Source organism: Pan paniscus, chromosome 19 (assembly GCF_029289425.2).
Source record: "Pan paniscus chromosome 19, NHGRI_mPanPan1-v2.0_pri, whole genome shotgun sequence".
In the NCBI taxonomy this organism is placed as follows: domain Eukaryota; kingdom Metazoa; phylum Chordata; class Mammalia; order Primates; family Hominidae; genus Pan; species Pan paniscus.
This window is the reverse complement of record NC_073268.2, coordinates 26,041,871-26,057,112: the sequence shown is the minus strand read 5'-3', so window position 1 is coordinate 26,057,112 and position 15,242 is coordinate 26,041,871. Positions and strand designations below refer to the sequence as shown.

The 15,242-nt window shown below is 51.5% G+C and overlaps 1 protein-coding gene across 2 annotated transcripts in view; it reads left to right on the top strand.

Moving 5' to 3' along the window:
- The window catches only part of LASP1 (LIM and SH3 protein 1), a 52,294-nt gene that overhangs the window by 21,874 nt on the left and 15,178 nt on the right, over positions 1-15,242 (top strand). For both annotated transcript variants that reach the window (XM_003809839.5, XM_008962134.3), the window contains one exon: positions 7,068-7,175. In XM_003809839.5, the coding sequence (XP_003809887.1) occupies positions 7,068-7,175 (108 nt within the window). The remainder of the gene's footprint in view (positions 1-7,067; positions 7,176-15,242) is intronic.

Sequence of the window (15,242 nt, the reverse complement as noted above, 5' to 3'; positions counted from 1 at the left end):
AAGACTGCACAGGTTCCACCCAGGCCACAGAGAGGGGATCTCTCCCAGTTCCTCCAGAGGGGACTCCTGCTGCCTGATCTTGATGTGACTGCCTGGGTCCATCAGGGAGAACCGACCCTGCCTTTTGTCAGGCTTTCCATGCACCCTCTCTCAGCATCCTCCCAGCAGCCCTGTGAGGAAGGTGCTATCTTCCCCATTGTTACAGATGAGGCGACTGAGGCCCAGCGACTTTGAGGGACTGGCTGAGGTCCTGCCGGTAGGAGAGGCAATAATAATATTCACAGCTGACGATGGAGGGCTCAGTGCTCCCAGTGTGTGAGCTCGTTTAATCCTCACCCAGCCCTGTGCAGCTGTAGCATCACTTCACTTCAGAGAAGAGGAAATAGACACTGGCAGCTTTGAATGTAGGTTTGTCTAACCCAGGGACTATCCACTCCCCAATAAACAGTCTCTACCTTAATAATAAACATGATAGTTCCTTATGCTGTTGAGAAGTTTTGTAGTTTAGGGCTGGGAGCCATGGCTCACGCCTGTAATCCCTGTGCTCTGGGAGGCCAAGGTAAGAGGATCACTTGAGCCCAGGAGTTCGAGACCAGCTGGGGCAACATAGCAATACCTGGTCCCTAAAAAAAAAAAACTAGCAGAGATGGTGGTGTGCACCTGTGGTCGTAGCTACTTGGGAGTTTGAGGCGGGAGGATCACTTGAGCTGAGGAGTTGGAGGCTGCAGTGAGCCATGATCGCACCACTACACTCCAGCCTGGGTGATGGGGTGAGACCCTGTCTCTAAAAAAAGGAAAAGAAAGAAATTGTGTAGTTTAGCAAGTGCCTTTAGTTAGTTCCCCTGTTTATCCTTGACTGGGTTCTGGGGGAAGGTAAAAGACCCACCGTCTCTGTCTTACAGATAGGGGAACCGAGTGAGTGAATGCGGATCCAGGATTTGGGCCCTGGTCTTGTCACTCCCAAGTCTGGGGCCCTTGATGCTGCACAGCCCTGGTAGGGCCTGAGGCTCACAGAGGAAGATAGCAGCAGCTCACACCTGCCACCCACCCACCTGCGGCACAGAAGCTGAAGTTACTAGGAAGCAGGGAACACCACAGCCTGCCTGGCCATATTTTACAGATTCTAGCCAGGCCCTGACTCCTGCCTTCAATTCCCTGCCCTGTGGAAGGGCCATGGGGGCCAGAGGTGGAGGGGCTCAGAAGGACCTCGGAGAAGAGGTGCTGGGAGCAGATGGCAGGTCTTTGGAGACACACACACACACACACACACACACACACACACACCCTTCTCAGGGGAGAAATTCAAACCCCTCAGCCTTTGTCAGTTCCACAAAAGCATGGCTGCAGCTCTTTTTGCCCCGGCACCCTATCCCCGAGGGGTGGGGTTTGAGGAGGAAGCACCTCCACGTTGTTCCCCCTGCCCAGGATGGGCAGCAAGTGGGCAGGGCATGCTGTTGGCAGGGGCTGCTTCTGCCCCCCACAGGGGAAGCCAGCACCACACTCTGGGTTTGGGGGCTCCTGTCCCTGGCCTGTGCCCCCTGCTTCCCAGGGTCATGGCCTGCTGGGTTCCCGGGGGGGCCTCTTGGGAGATGAAAATGGCGGTCACTCTTCATTAGGGTCTCACTGAGGGCCAGACCGTGTCCGTGTGTGTATGTGTGTGTGTGTGTGCACGCATGCACGCATGTATGCGTGTATGCCTGACTTTGTTTAATCCTTACAGCCACCTGATGAAAGAGGGGCTCTTATTATCCCCATCATACAGATAGGGAAACTGAGGTTTACGGAGGCTGCCCCGCTTGTGCAGAGCCCAGGGACAGAGGCAGACATCAAGCCCCATGACCTGGCCCTGGAGCCCGTTGCTCTGAACAGTGCTGATGGCACAGGCACCGAGCCCTGTGCTCCCACCCTGCAGGATGCACCAGTCAGCAGCAAGTAGGATGGGCTTGTTGGAATGCAGATTCCTAGGCCCCACCCAAGGGACTTCTGCTTGGCAGCTCTGGGTGAGGCCCAAGAATCTGCATTTTGACTCCCCCGTGATTCTGATAAGGACTTTTGGCCCCACTTTAAGAAGCTTAGAGATGGGTCCATGGGCAGGAGTGTACCGACCCTGTTTGTATGCTCTGAGGGGTGCCACATTAGGGTAGGGCTTTGCACTAAGGGCACGGCTCTGTTCCCCTGAGGTGGGGGTCCTCGGGGGTGGGGGCTGAGGGCAGGATAGGCAGGGGAGGAAAGGGTACTGCCCTTTTTGCAGGCCTGTTCTGTCTCCCTTCCCACCGCCCACCAGCTGTGTGGTCTGAGACTGGCCTCAGACTGTCTTTCCTCTCATAGCTTTGCTTCCTCACCAGTAAAATGAGGACAGCAAACCCAGTTGCCTCAAGCTGGGGGCTGGGCCTGATGCTTTGAGGCTTGGAAGGGCTGAGCCGGCCAGGCTGGAGCAGTGACAGGTTCTGGTTCCTGTGGCTGCCGTGGGGGCAGAGCTGGCGAGAGCTGCCTGCAGCTAGCAGGAAGGGAAGGGGGAGCCTCTTCAGCTCACCCAGCTTCACCCCACGGGGTCAGCTGGCTTCTCTCCATGCCCCTTCTGGGCCTGCCTTGCCCTTCCCTGTCTCTGGGAAGCTGCCCAGGCTATTTCAGCTTTATTTATTTTCCCATCTCTATATTGGTCTCCAAAGTGGCACTTTGGGTGTCTGGGACACCTGGAGCCTCCCCTGTGGAGGAGGTAACCACAGAACTGTCCAGAAATGACCTTCTCGGTGGTCCTGCCCAGGCCTGGCTGAGGCAGGGGGCTGGCAGCTGGACCCCCAGCCCCCCTTCTCATTTGCTGCTCCCATCCCACCCCCAGGCTGAGCAGAGGCAGTGGCTTTGGGGTGGGACTGAGCTGGAGGTGTCTGTATGGCCCTGAGCCCAGGCAGAAGTGCCAAGTGCCAGTAGACTGTTCTTCCATTTTTTCCTTCATCAGCTCACCTTGCTGGGGTCGTGGGAAATTACAGGGGGGTTTCTATCCTCCTCGGATCTTGTAAGCAGCACGGGTGGTAGAGTATCACTCTTACCCGAACTAGCTGGCCTGAGATTGAATCTCGCATCTGCTGCCACCAGCTTGTGTGACCTTGGGCAAGTTGCTTAACCTCTGTGCACAGTGCCTTCGTCTGAATAATGTGGATTACCTCTCTCCAGAGGGTGGTGTGAGATAGGAGGATATGTTAAGCATTTAAAGATTCCTGGCGTGGAGTCAGCATTCAGTGTTTGCTACTACTGTTCTCCCGGAAAGGAGAGGAAATGGAACTTGGACATGAAGAAGCTGGGAAATACACACAGCAACCTTTTGACCATGACTTCCAGCCCCGGCCCTTTCCATCAGCTCTCCTCTCCATCTGTGTGTGTCTAATTTTTTTTTTTAATTTGTATTTTTTTGAGACAGGGTCTCTCTCTGTCTCCCAGACTGGAATGCAGTGGCGTGATCTTGGCTCATTGCAGCCTTGACTTCCCAGACTCAAGCGATTTTCTCGCCTCCACCTCCTGAATAGCTGGGACTACAGGCGTGCATCACCATGCCCGGCTAATTTTTGTATTTTTAGTAGAGACAGGGTTTCGTCATGTTGCCCAGGCTTGTTTCAAACTCCTGACCTCAAGTGATCTGCCCACCTCAGCCTCCCAAAGTGCTGGGATTACAGGTGTCAGCCACCGCGCCCTGCCTAAATTTTAAGAACTAGTGTTTCTTTTTTGTTAGAAGGGGATGGGTTACAAAGTATGTTGGCCCAACACATAGTAGGCACATAATAGTGGAAATTGTATTTCGCTCAATAAATTTTGTATTTTTTTAGAGATTTTTATTAATTTTTTTTTTTTTTTTTAAATAGAGATGGCGTACTATGTTCCCAGGCTGGTCTCGAACTCCTGGGCTCGAGTGATCCACCTGTCTTGGCCTCCTAGACTGCTGGGATTACAGACATGAGCCTTTTTGTTTTTTAAGTCCAGCCTAATTTTTGTGTTTTTTTTTAGACGGAGTTTTACTCTGTCGCCCAGCCTGGAGTACAGTGTCACCATCTCAGCTCACTGCAACCTCTGGCTCCCAGGTTCAAGGAATTCTCCTGCCTCAGCCTCCCAAGTAGCTGGGATTACGCCCACCACGCCTGGCTAACTTTTTTTGTATTTTTTTTAGTAGAGATGGGGTTTCACCATGTTAAGCTGGTCATGAACTCCTGACCTCAGGTGATCCACCCACCTCTGCCTCCCAAAGTGGTGGGATTACAGGCGTGAGCCACCGTGCCTGGCATAATTTTTGTTTTTAAGTAATGATCCTTCTTCTTATATTGGGTCATCAAGGCAGTTGTTTTCCCAATTATGCTGCTTTGTTTGGAGATTACGTGTCTGCATTCAATTCATTCATCATCCAACAAATGTTGATCTGCACCTCCTGTCTGCTGGGATGAGAAGCAAGATAGATCCAGGGAGAACAACTAAGAACTGACAGAAAAATTAGAGTTTCACGGATGGTGGTTGTTTGGGTGTCAGGAGCCTCAGATGTCAGTCAGTCCTGGGCCTGACACCAGAGTTTCCAAAATGGGAGCCCAGGTATCTCCCAGGAGTGGGGTCCTCTGGGAGCCCAGGCATCTCCCAGAAGTGGGGTCCTCTGACCGAAGCGCTGAGTTGCATCCTGGCCTGAGCGACAACTGGGTTGTAACCTTGGGCAGGTCCCTTCCTCCACAGGGACCCCCACAGCACCCTGGTGAGCCATCCTAGACAACAGGGGCAAGCACTCCTGCCAGGGCAAGAAGGGAGCCCTGAAGAGGGGCTCTGGGCTGGGCCCTCCCTACACCCCTGGCCCCCCACCCTTCACTTCTGCCACCCCTTCCATACCCAAAGACCTTTCAAAGAGCCTTCCCTGTCTTGATTATCCATAGTCAGGGTCTGAAGGTGCTTAAAAATGGTCACAGACTCCAAATGGGGGGGATTTTAGAGATCAGCTAGCCAGCTCCCTTCAGGGGACCCAGAGAGGGGAACTGACTTGCTTAGAAACACACAGCAAGGTGGTGCTGATCCCAGGCTCCCTCCCTTCTCAGCCCCTACCCCTCACCCCTACCCTCTGTGGGCCTCCTATGTTAGCAGTGAAATGAATGATCCTTCCCCAACAGGGAGGGGGAGGCAGAAGCAGTTCCCGATCCTGGGAACCTGCTGATGTCATTGCAGCGTCGCCATGGCGATTATTCCCCTGGATTAGGGGCCTGACCCTTGCAAAGCCAGGAAGCAGGGGACGGAGTGGGGGACTGGCACTCGTTCAGCACTTCATTGCTGACAGAGCACTTTCACACTGGCCCTCCACAATGCGCTGCTGCTTTAGAGCCACTGTCTGTATCGTGGGTTGGAGTGACTGGCGTTATGGTCCCCATTTTACAGATGTGGGAACTGAGTCTTGAGATGTGAAGTCGTTGGCCCAAGATCACTCAGAAGTGGGAGACTGAGCCTGCGTTAGTGCTAGCTCCGCCTGGCTTTGTGCCCAGACTTGGTGATAAGAAGCCCCCTCCCCATATTATACCTGATTTCTGTCACAACTCTTTTACAGATGAGGAAACCGAGGCCAGGGGCTTGAGATGCAGGGCTTCTGTATCTGGAGCTACATTTCTCTGTCTCTGAGTGCCCTACCTTCCCCGATGCCCGCTTCCCAAAGGGCCTCCCACTAAGAGTCACCGTGCTGGCCCAGGGCTTCCAGGGCTGAGGAAGAGCTGGTGCTAGGCAGGTTCTGGACTCTTGTGGTGGGTTGGTGCCTCTATCCACTGCATTCACTTCTGATCTAATGGGGACCAGCACATCCAAGCCCTTCTTGTCTGGATCAGAACAGAGAAGGAGAGGGAACCACATGGATGAGTGACTGGGGGCTTCACGAGACAAACAAGGACTCTGACCCCCACAGGCATGTGCAGAGGACCTGACAGGTGTGGCCGTGGCTGCATGCGCATGTGCAGTCGCTCCAGTCCAAGCACAGCTCGGTGCTGCTGCCAGATGATTCCCTGCCAGGGAACTGCCTGGGTTTGTGTCCTGGGCTGACCTGTGTCCAGGACAGTGCAGCCCCCGTGGAGGAAATCCAAGCAGCTGGTGGGGTCTGGAACAGATGGCTGATGAGGTGGACAGTGAAGTCTCTGGAAGCCAAGGAATAGTTTCCTGTTCCATGAGTTTTCTCAGCCTCATTCTGTTCTTCAAAACCCCCGGGGGAGGACAAGCTGTTCCTCATATTTCAATTCCTTTCGTGCCAGGGAAGTCCTTTCTGATGTCTGACTTGAGTCCCTCTAGTACTGTGGTGGGGTGGAAGGGTTCTTCCCTGGAGCTTGGAGACCTGCTGAGATGCTGTCTGACCCCCGCTGCTTTCCTCCCCTCCTATGGCGGTGGCCTCTGACGCCATCCCGGCAGGCTCCCAGAATCCGTGGGGCCTGTCAAAGGCGCATTGATGGAGCCTTCCCTGGGACTGTCTCACCACCCTCCTTTCTGGGCACCAACTCTGTCCTTTGGCACAGCCCTCACTCAGCTGGTTGCTGAAAAGCTCCCCCAGGCGTAGTGGGCAGGGCCACATCCTGGCTAACATGAGGGCTGGGGCCACCCTGGGAGCTCTGGAAAGAACCTTTTTCCTATAAGCTTCCAGACAGGATGGGCAGGGAGTGAAGGGTCAGGAGTCAGGCAGATGAGGGTTTGCACTCTGGTAGTGCTGGACATTGACTGCTAAGCTCTGTGACCTTGGGCAGGGGACTTTGCCTTTCTGTGGCTCCGTTTCCTGATCCGTAAATTGGAGCTGTTAATTGCGTGGCTATATGTATGGTGGGATCTAAATGAGATGGTTCATGTAAGGCCCTGGGCTCTGTGCCCGCCATTCACTGCGCACCGAAGACTTGGTAGTGGCTTATTATTACGAGTCTAACACCTTTTGGCTGAGGCCTCTGCTTTGAGTTGGGGACTTCTGGTCAGGGTCTTTCTGCTGACTCCCTGTCCCTGTCTCCTGACTGGTTGCTGCCTCAGAGGGGCCCCAAGCCGAGGCCCTTTCGGCTCCTGGGCTGACTCCAATCCCTCTTCCTCCCCTCCTGCAGGTGCGCTACAAGGAGGAGTTTGAGAAGAACAAGGGCAAAGGTTTCAGCGTAGTGGCAGACACGCCCGAGCTCCAGAGAATCAAGAAGACCCAGGACCAGATCAGTAACGTGAGCTCTTGCCCTGCCCTGCGGCATCCCTGCTGCCCTCTGTTTGGTCTCCTTCCTGCCAGCCTGGCAGACGCAAGCCTGGCAGATGTGAATGAGGCCAGTGCCTCCACTGCCCCTGCCCTCCAGGGTGGGCCTGGGGAAGAGCTTGGGGTTCCCAGATGCCTCTTCTCTGTGTACCCCCAGACCAGCACGCATAGCATTTTCTTCTTGAAGGGACTGTATTCTGTGGGGGCCTGTGTGCTAAATCAGCCCCCACTCTCTCTGACTGTTGTTCTTTTTTCTGGATATCGTGGGTATCGGTGAAGACTGCACGTCTCATCTTAGCACAAAGGTCAAAACTGGGGGGCGGGGAGCACCTGGCCTCCCCGGTCTGCGCCTGGGTGCTGACATTGCAGTCATTTCCGCCCTTCCTTGGCCTCCTCCCCCACATCAGCCTGCTCTTCCTTCCTGTGTAAAAACCCCAGCCAGCTTCACCCGCCAGCCCTGCACCCCCTGGCTCACACCCCCCGCCTCCCTGATGGTCAGTGGCATCTGGCTGTGGCAGGGGTGGGCATGGAGAGTGGGCAGGGGATCAACTGTCCCCAGCATCGTGTGCCCTCCATGGCACCTGTGGCCAGAGAACAGGCCTCAGTTTCCTGCTTGGCAGAGCCACAGGCAAGCAGCCTGTGTGGCTTTAGGCATGCGGGGGCAGGGCACTGCGGTGAGCAGCAACCATGGGGGATGCGCACACAGAACTGCAGGGGCTGCCCAGCCAGCCTGGCCTAGGAGGTCCTGCCAGGGAGGGTTTAGGCAGGCAGCTGTCTTCGTGTCTGGAACAGGAAGGGATCAGTGAGCTGCCCGTTGTTGCTCTGGGCTGAGGAACTGGGGATAGAGATTGCCGGGGGGGCCTGGCTTTCCAGTGGTCTCAGCACCCACTCCCTGGGCTCCACATCCCTTCCCACCCTCCACGTGGCCACCTCAGCAGGGCGCTCCTTTAAGAGCTTGGCTGGGCCATGCATAGAGTGGGCTGCAGTGGTGGGTCAGGTGGATTTCAGAAGCGCAGGCAGCCCACAGACACTAGAACCAGCCATGCCCAAAATGGTGGCTTTCAAACTCTGATTTCAGCCTACAGTAAAATATACATTGTACGTCTTGACCCATCTGACAGGCATACATTTATGTAGAGGGAAAACAGAATGGAAGCTTTCATGAATGAGTACTTCCTACTTAGAGGGCGTTCAGATCTTTTTTTTTTTTTTTTTTTTGAGACAGAGTCTCACTCTGTTGCTCAGGCTGGAGTGCAGTGGTGCTCCGCCTCCAGGGTTCAAGTGATTCTCCTGCCTTAGCCTCCCAAGTGGAGTAGCTGGGATTACAGGTGCACACCACCACCCCCGGCCAATTTTTGTATTTTTGATAGAGACAGGGTTTCACCATGTTGGCCAGGCTGGTCTTGAACACCTGACCTCAGGTGATGTGCCCGCCTTGGCCTCCCAAAGTGCTAAGATTACAGGTGTGAGCCACCGCACCCGGCCACATTCAGATCTTTTCTAAAGATGCTGGTTGCAGGCCCCTATACACCCTCACATAATACAGCCCCTTTGAGGACTGTATTCCCAACACTTTGGGAGACTGAGGTGGGAGGATTGCTTGAGCCCAGGAGTTTGAGACTAGCCTGGGCAACACAGCAAAACTGTTTCTACAAAAAAAAAAAAAATACAAAAACTAGCCAGGCATGATAGCACACGCCTGTGGTCCTAGCTATTCAGGAGGCTGAAGTGGGAGGATCACCTGAGCCCAGAGGTTTGAGGTTATAGTGAGCCGTAATTGCACCACTGCATTCCAGCCTGGGAAACCGAGTGAGACCCTGTTTCCAAAAAAAAAAAAAAAAAAAAGGACCAGGCGCGGTGGCTCACGCCTGTAATCCCAGCACTTTGAGAGGCTGAGGTGGGCGGATCATGAGGTCAAGAGATCGAGACCATCCTGGCCAACATGGTGAAACCCCATCTCTACTAAAAATACAAAAATTAGCTGGGCGTGGTGGCGTGTGCCTGTAATCCCAGCTACTTGGGAGGCTGAGACAGAAGAACCCCTTGAACTCGGGAGGCAGAGGTTGCAGTGAGTCGAGATCAGGCCACTGCACTCCAGCCTGGCGACAGAGCGAGACTCCATCTCAAAAAAAAACCAAAAAGATGCTGGTTGCAGACTTACTGTGAATGGGTTTTGCAACTGGATTGTTGACCTGCAGTTTGAAATTGGTGGCCTGAGGAAATGGCATGCTTCCCTTTGGCTAGCAGGGGATGCCTAGGGCGGGCACTCTAATCCTCCTTCCCCTCCAACTTCCAGAGGCCTGTCACAGTTGACTCTTTATATGCTAGGGCCTGGCCTCACACCCTGGAGCTTCCCTTTGGCTCAGACCCTGCAAAGGATAAGACCCTTAGGTCTGTGTTTCAGAGCTCTCCGCTTGGAAAGTGGGGGAGGGGGAAGATGGTCTTAGATTATGGGGAAAACCCGGAATGGTTCACAGAACTGGAATGTCGGCTCTTCAGCCTCTGCGGCTTTTCATGTAGAGGCTCTAGTCTTTTATCAGTGACACTTGCTCCCAATGTGCAACCCCAGCTCCCTGGCTGTTCACTCATTGCTTCACCCTGTGGGTTTTGGAGGAGGGGAGACAAGCCCAGTCATCCCTGCTTCCCTTTCTGGAAGGCTTCCAGAACACTCCACACTCAGCCTAAGCCACCTCCTCTTCTTCCCTCCCCCAGTTAGAGGTGTTAATATCCTAGTGACAAAACTCACCACCCTGGCCAAGCCATCCGCATCTCAGGAGATAACCATCTTTTACCCTTCTCGCGGTGCTGCAGTGAGCTAATGGTCCTCTGCAGGAGCTGGGGGAAGGGATCGACCGCGACCTGCTAGCTGCTTTTGTAGCTTTAGCAGAGACCTGTAGGGTGTGAATGCAAAGCCTGGAGACTCTTGGTTTTAATGAAAGCAATTACAGTCTGTCGGATATGGGCCTCCAGACAGCTGTAGCACAGTCACCTGTAGGGTTGACTGAAAATGCAGACTCACAGGCCTTCTCCCCTGGCTGCCAGAATCAGCGTCTCTGGGAGTGGGGCCCAGGAATCAGCATGTTAGACACATTCCCTGGGTTTCTGTGGTGCTCTCTGAAGTTTGAGAGCCACCACCTAAAAGTCTGAAAAAGCTTCACCAACCCCTAAGTCAGAGGGTGCCAGATCAGGCTGTACCTCAGAACCCCAGGGGAGCTTTATTTTTATTTTTATTTTTTTGAGACGGAGCCTTGGTTTATCACCCAGGCTGGAGTGCAGTGGTGCGATCTCGGCTCACTGCAACCTCCGCCTCCCGGGTTCACGCCATTCTCCTGCCTCAGCCTCGTGAGTAGCTGGGACTACAGGCGCCCGCCACCATGCCCGGCTAATATTTTTTGTATTTTTAGTAGAGACGGGGTTTCGCCGTGTTAGCCAGGATGATCTCGATCTCCTGACCTTGTGATCCACCCGCCTCGGCCTCCCAAAGTGCTGGGATTACAGGCGTGAGACACCGAGCCCAGCCTATTTTTATTTTTGAGACAGGGTTTCGCTCCGTCATCCGGGCTGGAGTGCGGTGGTGTGTTCACGGCTCAGTGCAGCCTGAATCTTCTGGGATCAAGCCATTCTCCCACCTCAGCCTCCGAGTAGCTGGGACCACAGGTGTGCACCACCATGCCCAGCTAATTTTTCTTTTTTTTTGCAGAGACACTATCTTGCTATGTTGCCCAGGCTGGTCTCAAACTCCTGGATTCAAGTTATCCTCCCGCCTCAGCCTCCTAAAGTGCTGGGATTATAGGGGTGAGCCACCTCACCTGGCCTCCCAGGGGAGCTTTTTTTTTTTTTTTTTTTTTTTTTATCAGAGACAGGGTCTCACTATATTGTCTTAAACTCCTGGACTCAAGTGATCCGCCCACCTCGGCCTCCCAAAGTTCTGGGACTACAGGCATGAGCCACTGCGCCTGGGAGCTTTAAACCACACATAAAACCATTGCTAAGTTGTCCCAACCTCCTGAAGTGTTTTGGAAAATAGGGTGTTTAGAGCCACACCTTTTGTTTTGTATCCAAAATAGCATTCCTGTTCCTGTATGTAGCTTGTTGCTTTGCTTCCCAGATTAGCACCAAATGACTCCAGTTATTTTATTTATTTATTTTTAATTTTAATTTTTTTTTTTTTTTTGAGATAGAGTCTCGCTGTGTCGCCCAGGCTGGAGTGCAGTGGCGTGATCTTGGCTCACTGCAACCTCTGCCTCCCGGGTTGAAGCGATTCTTCTGCCTCAGCCTTCTGAGTAGCTAGGACTATAGGCACATGCCACCATGCCTGGCTAATTTTTGTATTTTTAGTAGACACAGGGTTTTGCCATATTGGCTCGGCTGGTCTCGAACTCCTGACCTCAGGTGATCCACCTGCCTTGGCCTCCCAAGGTGCTGGGATTACAGGCGTGAGCCACTGTGCCCAGCTGACTCCAGTTATTTCTAAAGGTCAGGCCATCTTACAAAAGAATGAGGATATGCTTCCCTGGAGGGATATGCTGCAGACTAGGGCTTTTTACCAGCCAGAGCATTTTAAAAACAAGTGTCTGATCTCCTCTGGGGTGTCTGCTTTGGATAAGTGCAGTCTGTCTTCAGTCTTGCTAAGTGGCGAGACAGTGAGGTAGGAAGAGATGGTAAGGGCCCAGATCCTAGCTTCTGTCATTCTGGGGCCAGGCAGGGCTCTTTGAGCCTCACTTTCCTCATTTGTAAAAATGGGACAGTAGGCCCTACTTTGACAGGTGGTTGCAAGGAACATGCCTTGGCATGGGATAAATGATATCACTATTATTATCATCATTATTATTTTTGAGACAAGATTGCCCAGGCTGGAGTACAGTGGCACGATCGTAGGTCACTGCAGCCTCGAACTCTTGGGCACAAGTGGTCCTCTCCCGTCAACCTCCTGAGTAGCTGGTACTACAGGCATATAGCACCATGCCCAGCTAATTGTTATTTTTTTTTTGTAGAGATAGGGTCTTGCTATGCTGCCCAGGCTGGAGTGTAGTCACATGATCACAGCTCACTGCAGCCTTGAACTCCTGGGTTTAAGTGAACCCTGGCCTAAGACTCCCAGGTTGCTGGGATTATAGGCACACGCCATCACACCCAGTTATGTTGTCAATGTTATCAATACTTTAAAGGCACACTTGTCTGCTTTCTACACTGTTGCCGGAGAAGGGTCATAAAGTGAAGTTTGGCAGAAAAGTTTGGCCATTGTCTAGTACTGAGAACGTGTGGAAGTGAGGAAAGGGGCTAGTATATTACACATCTATGGTGAGTAGTTGTGTCATCATTAAAGGCATCTGAAGAGTTGCCTTTTGATGGGTCCATGCTATGGGATAAAGGTTACATGTTAGGAATCCTGGCCTTTTGTCATGAGCTCTAGCAGTGTTCAAGTATGGAAAACTTTAGTCGCTTTACTGGAGCCTCTTCTTTTATTTACTTACATATTGATTTTCTGTATACAATTTTGTGTCCTTAAAACTTTTTTTATGTGTGAAATATGACACATAGTAACATATACAATAAACACCTGTTTCACCAGGCAGGTATACCATGCATTGTATTACCGTATGCCTGTCAAGAGCCCAGTGTTCACAGTGTTAAAAATATAACTCCCATGTAGTAAGTACTTATCATATCTTTATTTAATTATGAGGGAACCAGCTAGAGATTAAAGCTGGGGAATATGAGAGGCAGAGGTAAATGCTAGTTTGTGAAAGAAAGTGCTGGGGCCGGGCGAGGTGGCTCATATCTGTAACCCCAGCACTTTGGGAGGCCGAAGCGGGCAGATCACCTGAGGTCCGGAGTTCAAGACCAGCCTGGCCAGCATGGTGAAACCCTGTCTCTACTAAAAATACAAAAATTAGCCAGGTGTGGTGGTGCACACCTGTAGTCCCAGTTACTTGGGAAGCTGAGGCAGGAGAATTGCTTGAACCCGGGAAGTGGAGGTTGCAGTGAGCTGAGACTACACCACTGCACTCCAGCGTGGGCAACAGAGCAAGACTCCATCTCAAAAATAAAAAAAAAAAAAAGGAAAAAAGAGAGTACTGGATACATTTAGCTACAGAAATGGTTAAGGGCCTACCATTAGTTACACATTGGCTATTGTCCTACAGGAAAATAAAACCATAAACTTTGAAGATATCTTTGCTGCAGGCAGAAATGCTTTGCATCTCAGTTGGCCAGAAATAATGAGCATTTTATATTCTCTAATGAGCTTCAGTCTTTAGAGTCTGGGCCTAATCAATAGTAAATAGTCAAACAAAGTTTTGTCCCCAGAGTAAAATACTCTGAAGGCAGGTTTGTTGGACAATCCTCTAGTTTGATTTTGAAAGCATGTATTTTTCATTATAATTTTAGTATGTAATTATGTATTCTTAAACACTATAGTTTTGCTTTTCCTGATTTTGAACACAGAGTAATTTTGTGTATCTTGCTTCTCTTACACACCATTGGGTTTAAAGATTCATCCATATGTTTGTGTGTAGCGGTAGTACATCCTTTTTCATTGCTATATAGTATTCCATTGTTTGTTTATACCACATTTTATTGATTCTGTTGCTGGTGGACATTTGTACTGTTTCCAGTTGCTATGGACATTTTTGTACATATCTCCTGAGGTCTATGTACATTGGAACTGCTGCATCTTAGAATGTGTGCTCCTTGGGCCAGGCCGTGGTGGTTCACACCTGTAATCCCAGCACTTTGGGAGGCCGAAGTGGGTGAATCATGAGGTCAAGAGATCAAGACCATCCTGGCTAACACAGTGAAACCCCGTCTCAACTAAAAATACAAAAAATTAGCCGGGCGTGGTGGCGCACTCGGTGGCGCAATCCCAGCTGCTCTGGAGGCTGAGGCAGGAGAATCACTGAACCTGGGAGGCAGAGGATGCAGTGAGTTGAGATCGCACCACTGCACTCCAGCCTGGGCGACAGAGTGAGACTCCATCTCAAAAAAAAAAAAAAAAAAAAAAAGTGTGCTCCTTCAACTTTACGAGATAATGCGGAACTATTTTCCAAGTGGCTGCACTGATTTACCCTCCCACCAGCAGAGACGAGTTTCATTTGCTCCACGTGCTCAGATATGTTCACTTTAGCATTTTGATCGTGTAGAGTGTGATAGCCGATGGTTTTAGATTGCATTTCTGTGATTACTAATGAAGTTGAGTACAGACTTTTGTTTGTTTTAAAAATAAATACTGGGGCAAGGTGGGCTCACGCCTATATCCTAACAGTTTGGGAGGCTGTGGTGGGAGGATTTCTTGAGGCCAGGAGTTTAAGACTTGCCTGGGCAACATAGCAAGACACCATCTCTACAAAAAAAAGAAAGAAAATTAGCCGTGCATGGTGGCATCCACCTGTAGTCCCAGCTACTCAAGCGGCTGAGGTGGTAAGATTGCTTGAGCCCAGGAGTTTGAGGCTGCAGTGAGCCATGATCATGCCACCGCACTCCAGCCTTGGTGACAGAGCGAGACCCTATCTCTAAAAAATAAATAAATAAAATATTGTGAGTCTCTAATGGGGAGCAGTATTGCATGGTGGTTGAGAACTGAGGCTCTGATGTTAGAACTGGATTCTGACTTAACCCACTGTTTGCCCACATCTTGAGCCTTGGTTTCCCTATCTGTAAAATGGCAGTATTCTCGGGCTGGCTGAGAAAAGGAAATGAGGCCAGGCGCGGTGGCTCAGGCCTGTAATCCCAGCACTTTGGTAGGCTGAGGCAGGTGGATTATTTGAGGCCAGGAGTTTGAGACCAGCCTGACCAACATGGCAAACCCCCGCGTCCACTAAAAATAGAAAAAAATAGCCGGGCATGGTGGTGCACCCCTGTAGTCTCAGCTACTTGGGAGACAGAAGCAGGAGAATTGGTTGAACTTGGAAGGTGGAGGTTGCAGTGAGCTGAGATCGCACCACTGCACTCCATCCTGGGCGACAGAGCAAGACTGTCTCAAAATAAATAAATAAATAAATAAAGTAAAAAAAGAAAAGGAAATGAGTAATGCATGTAAGGG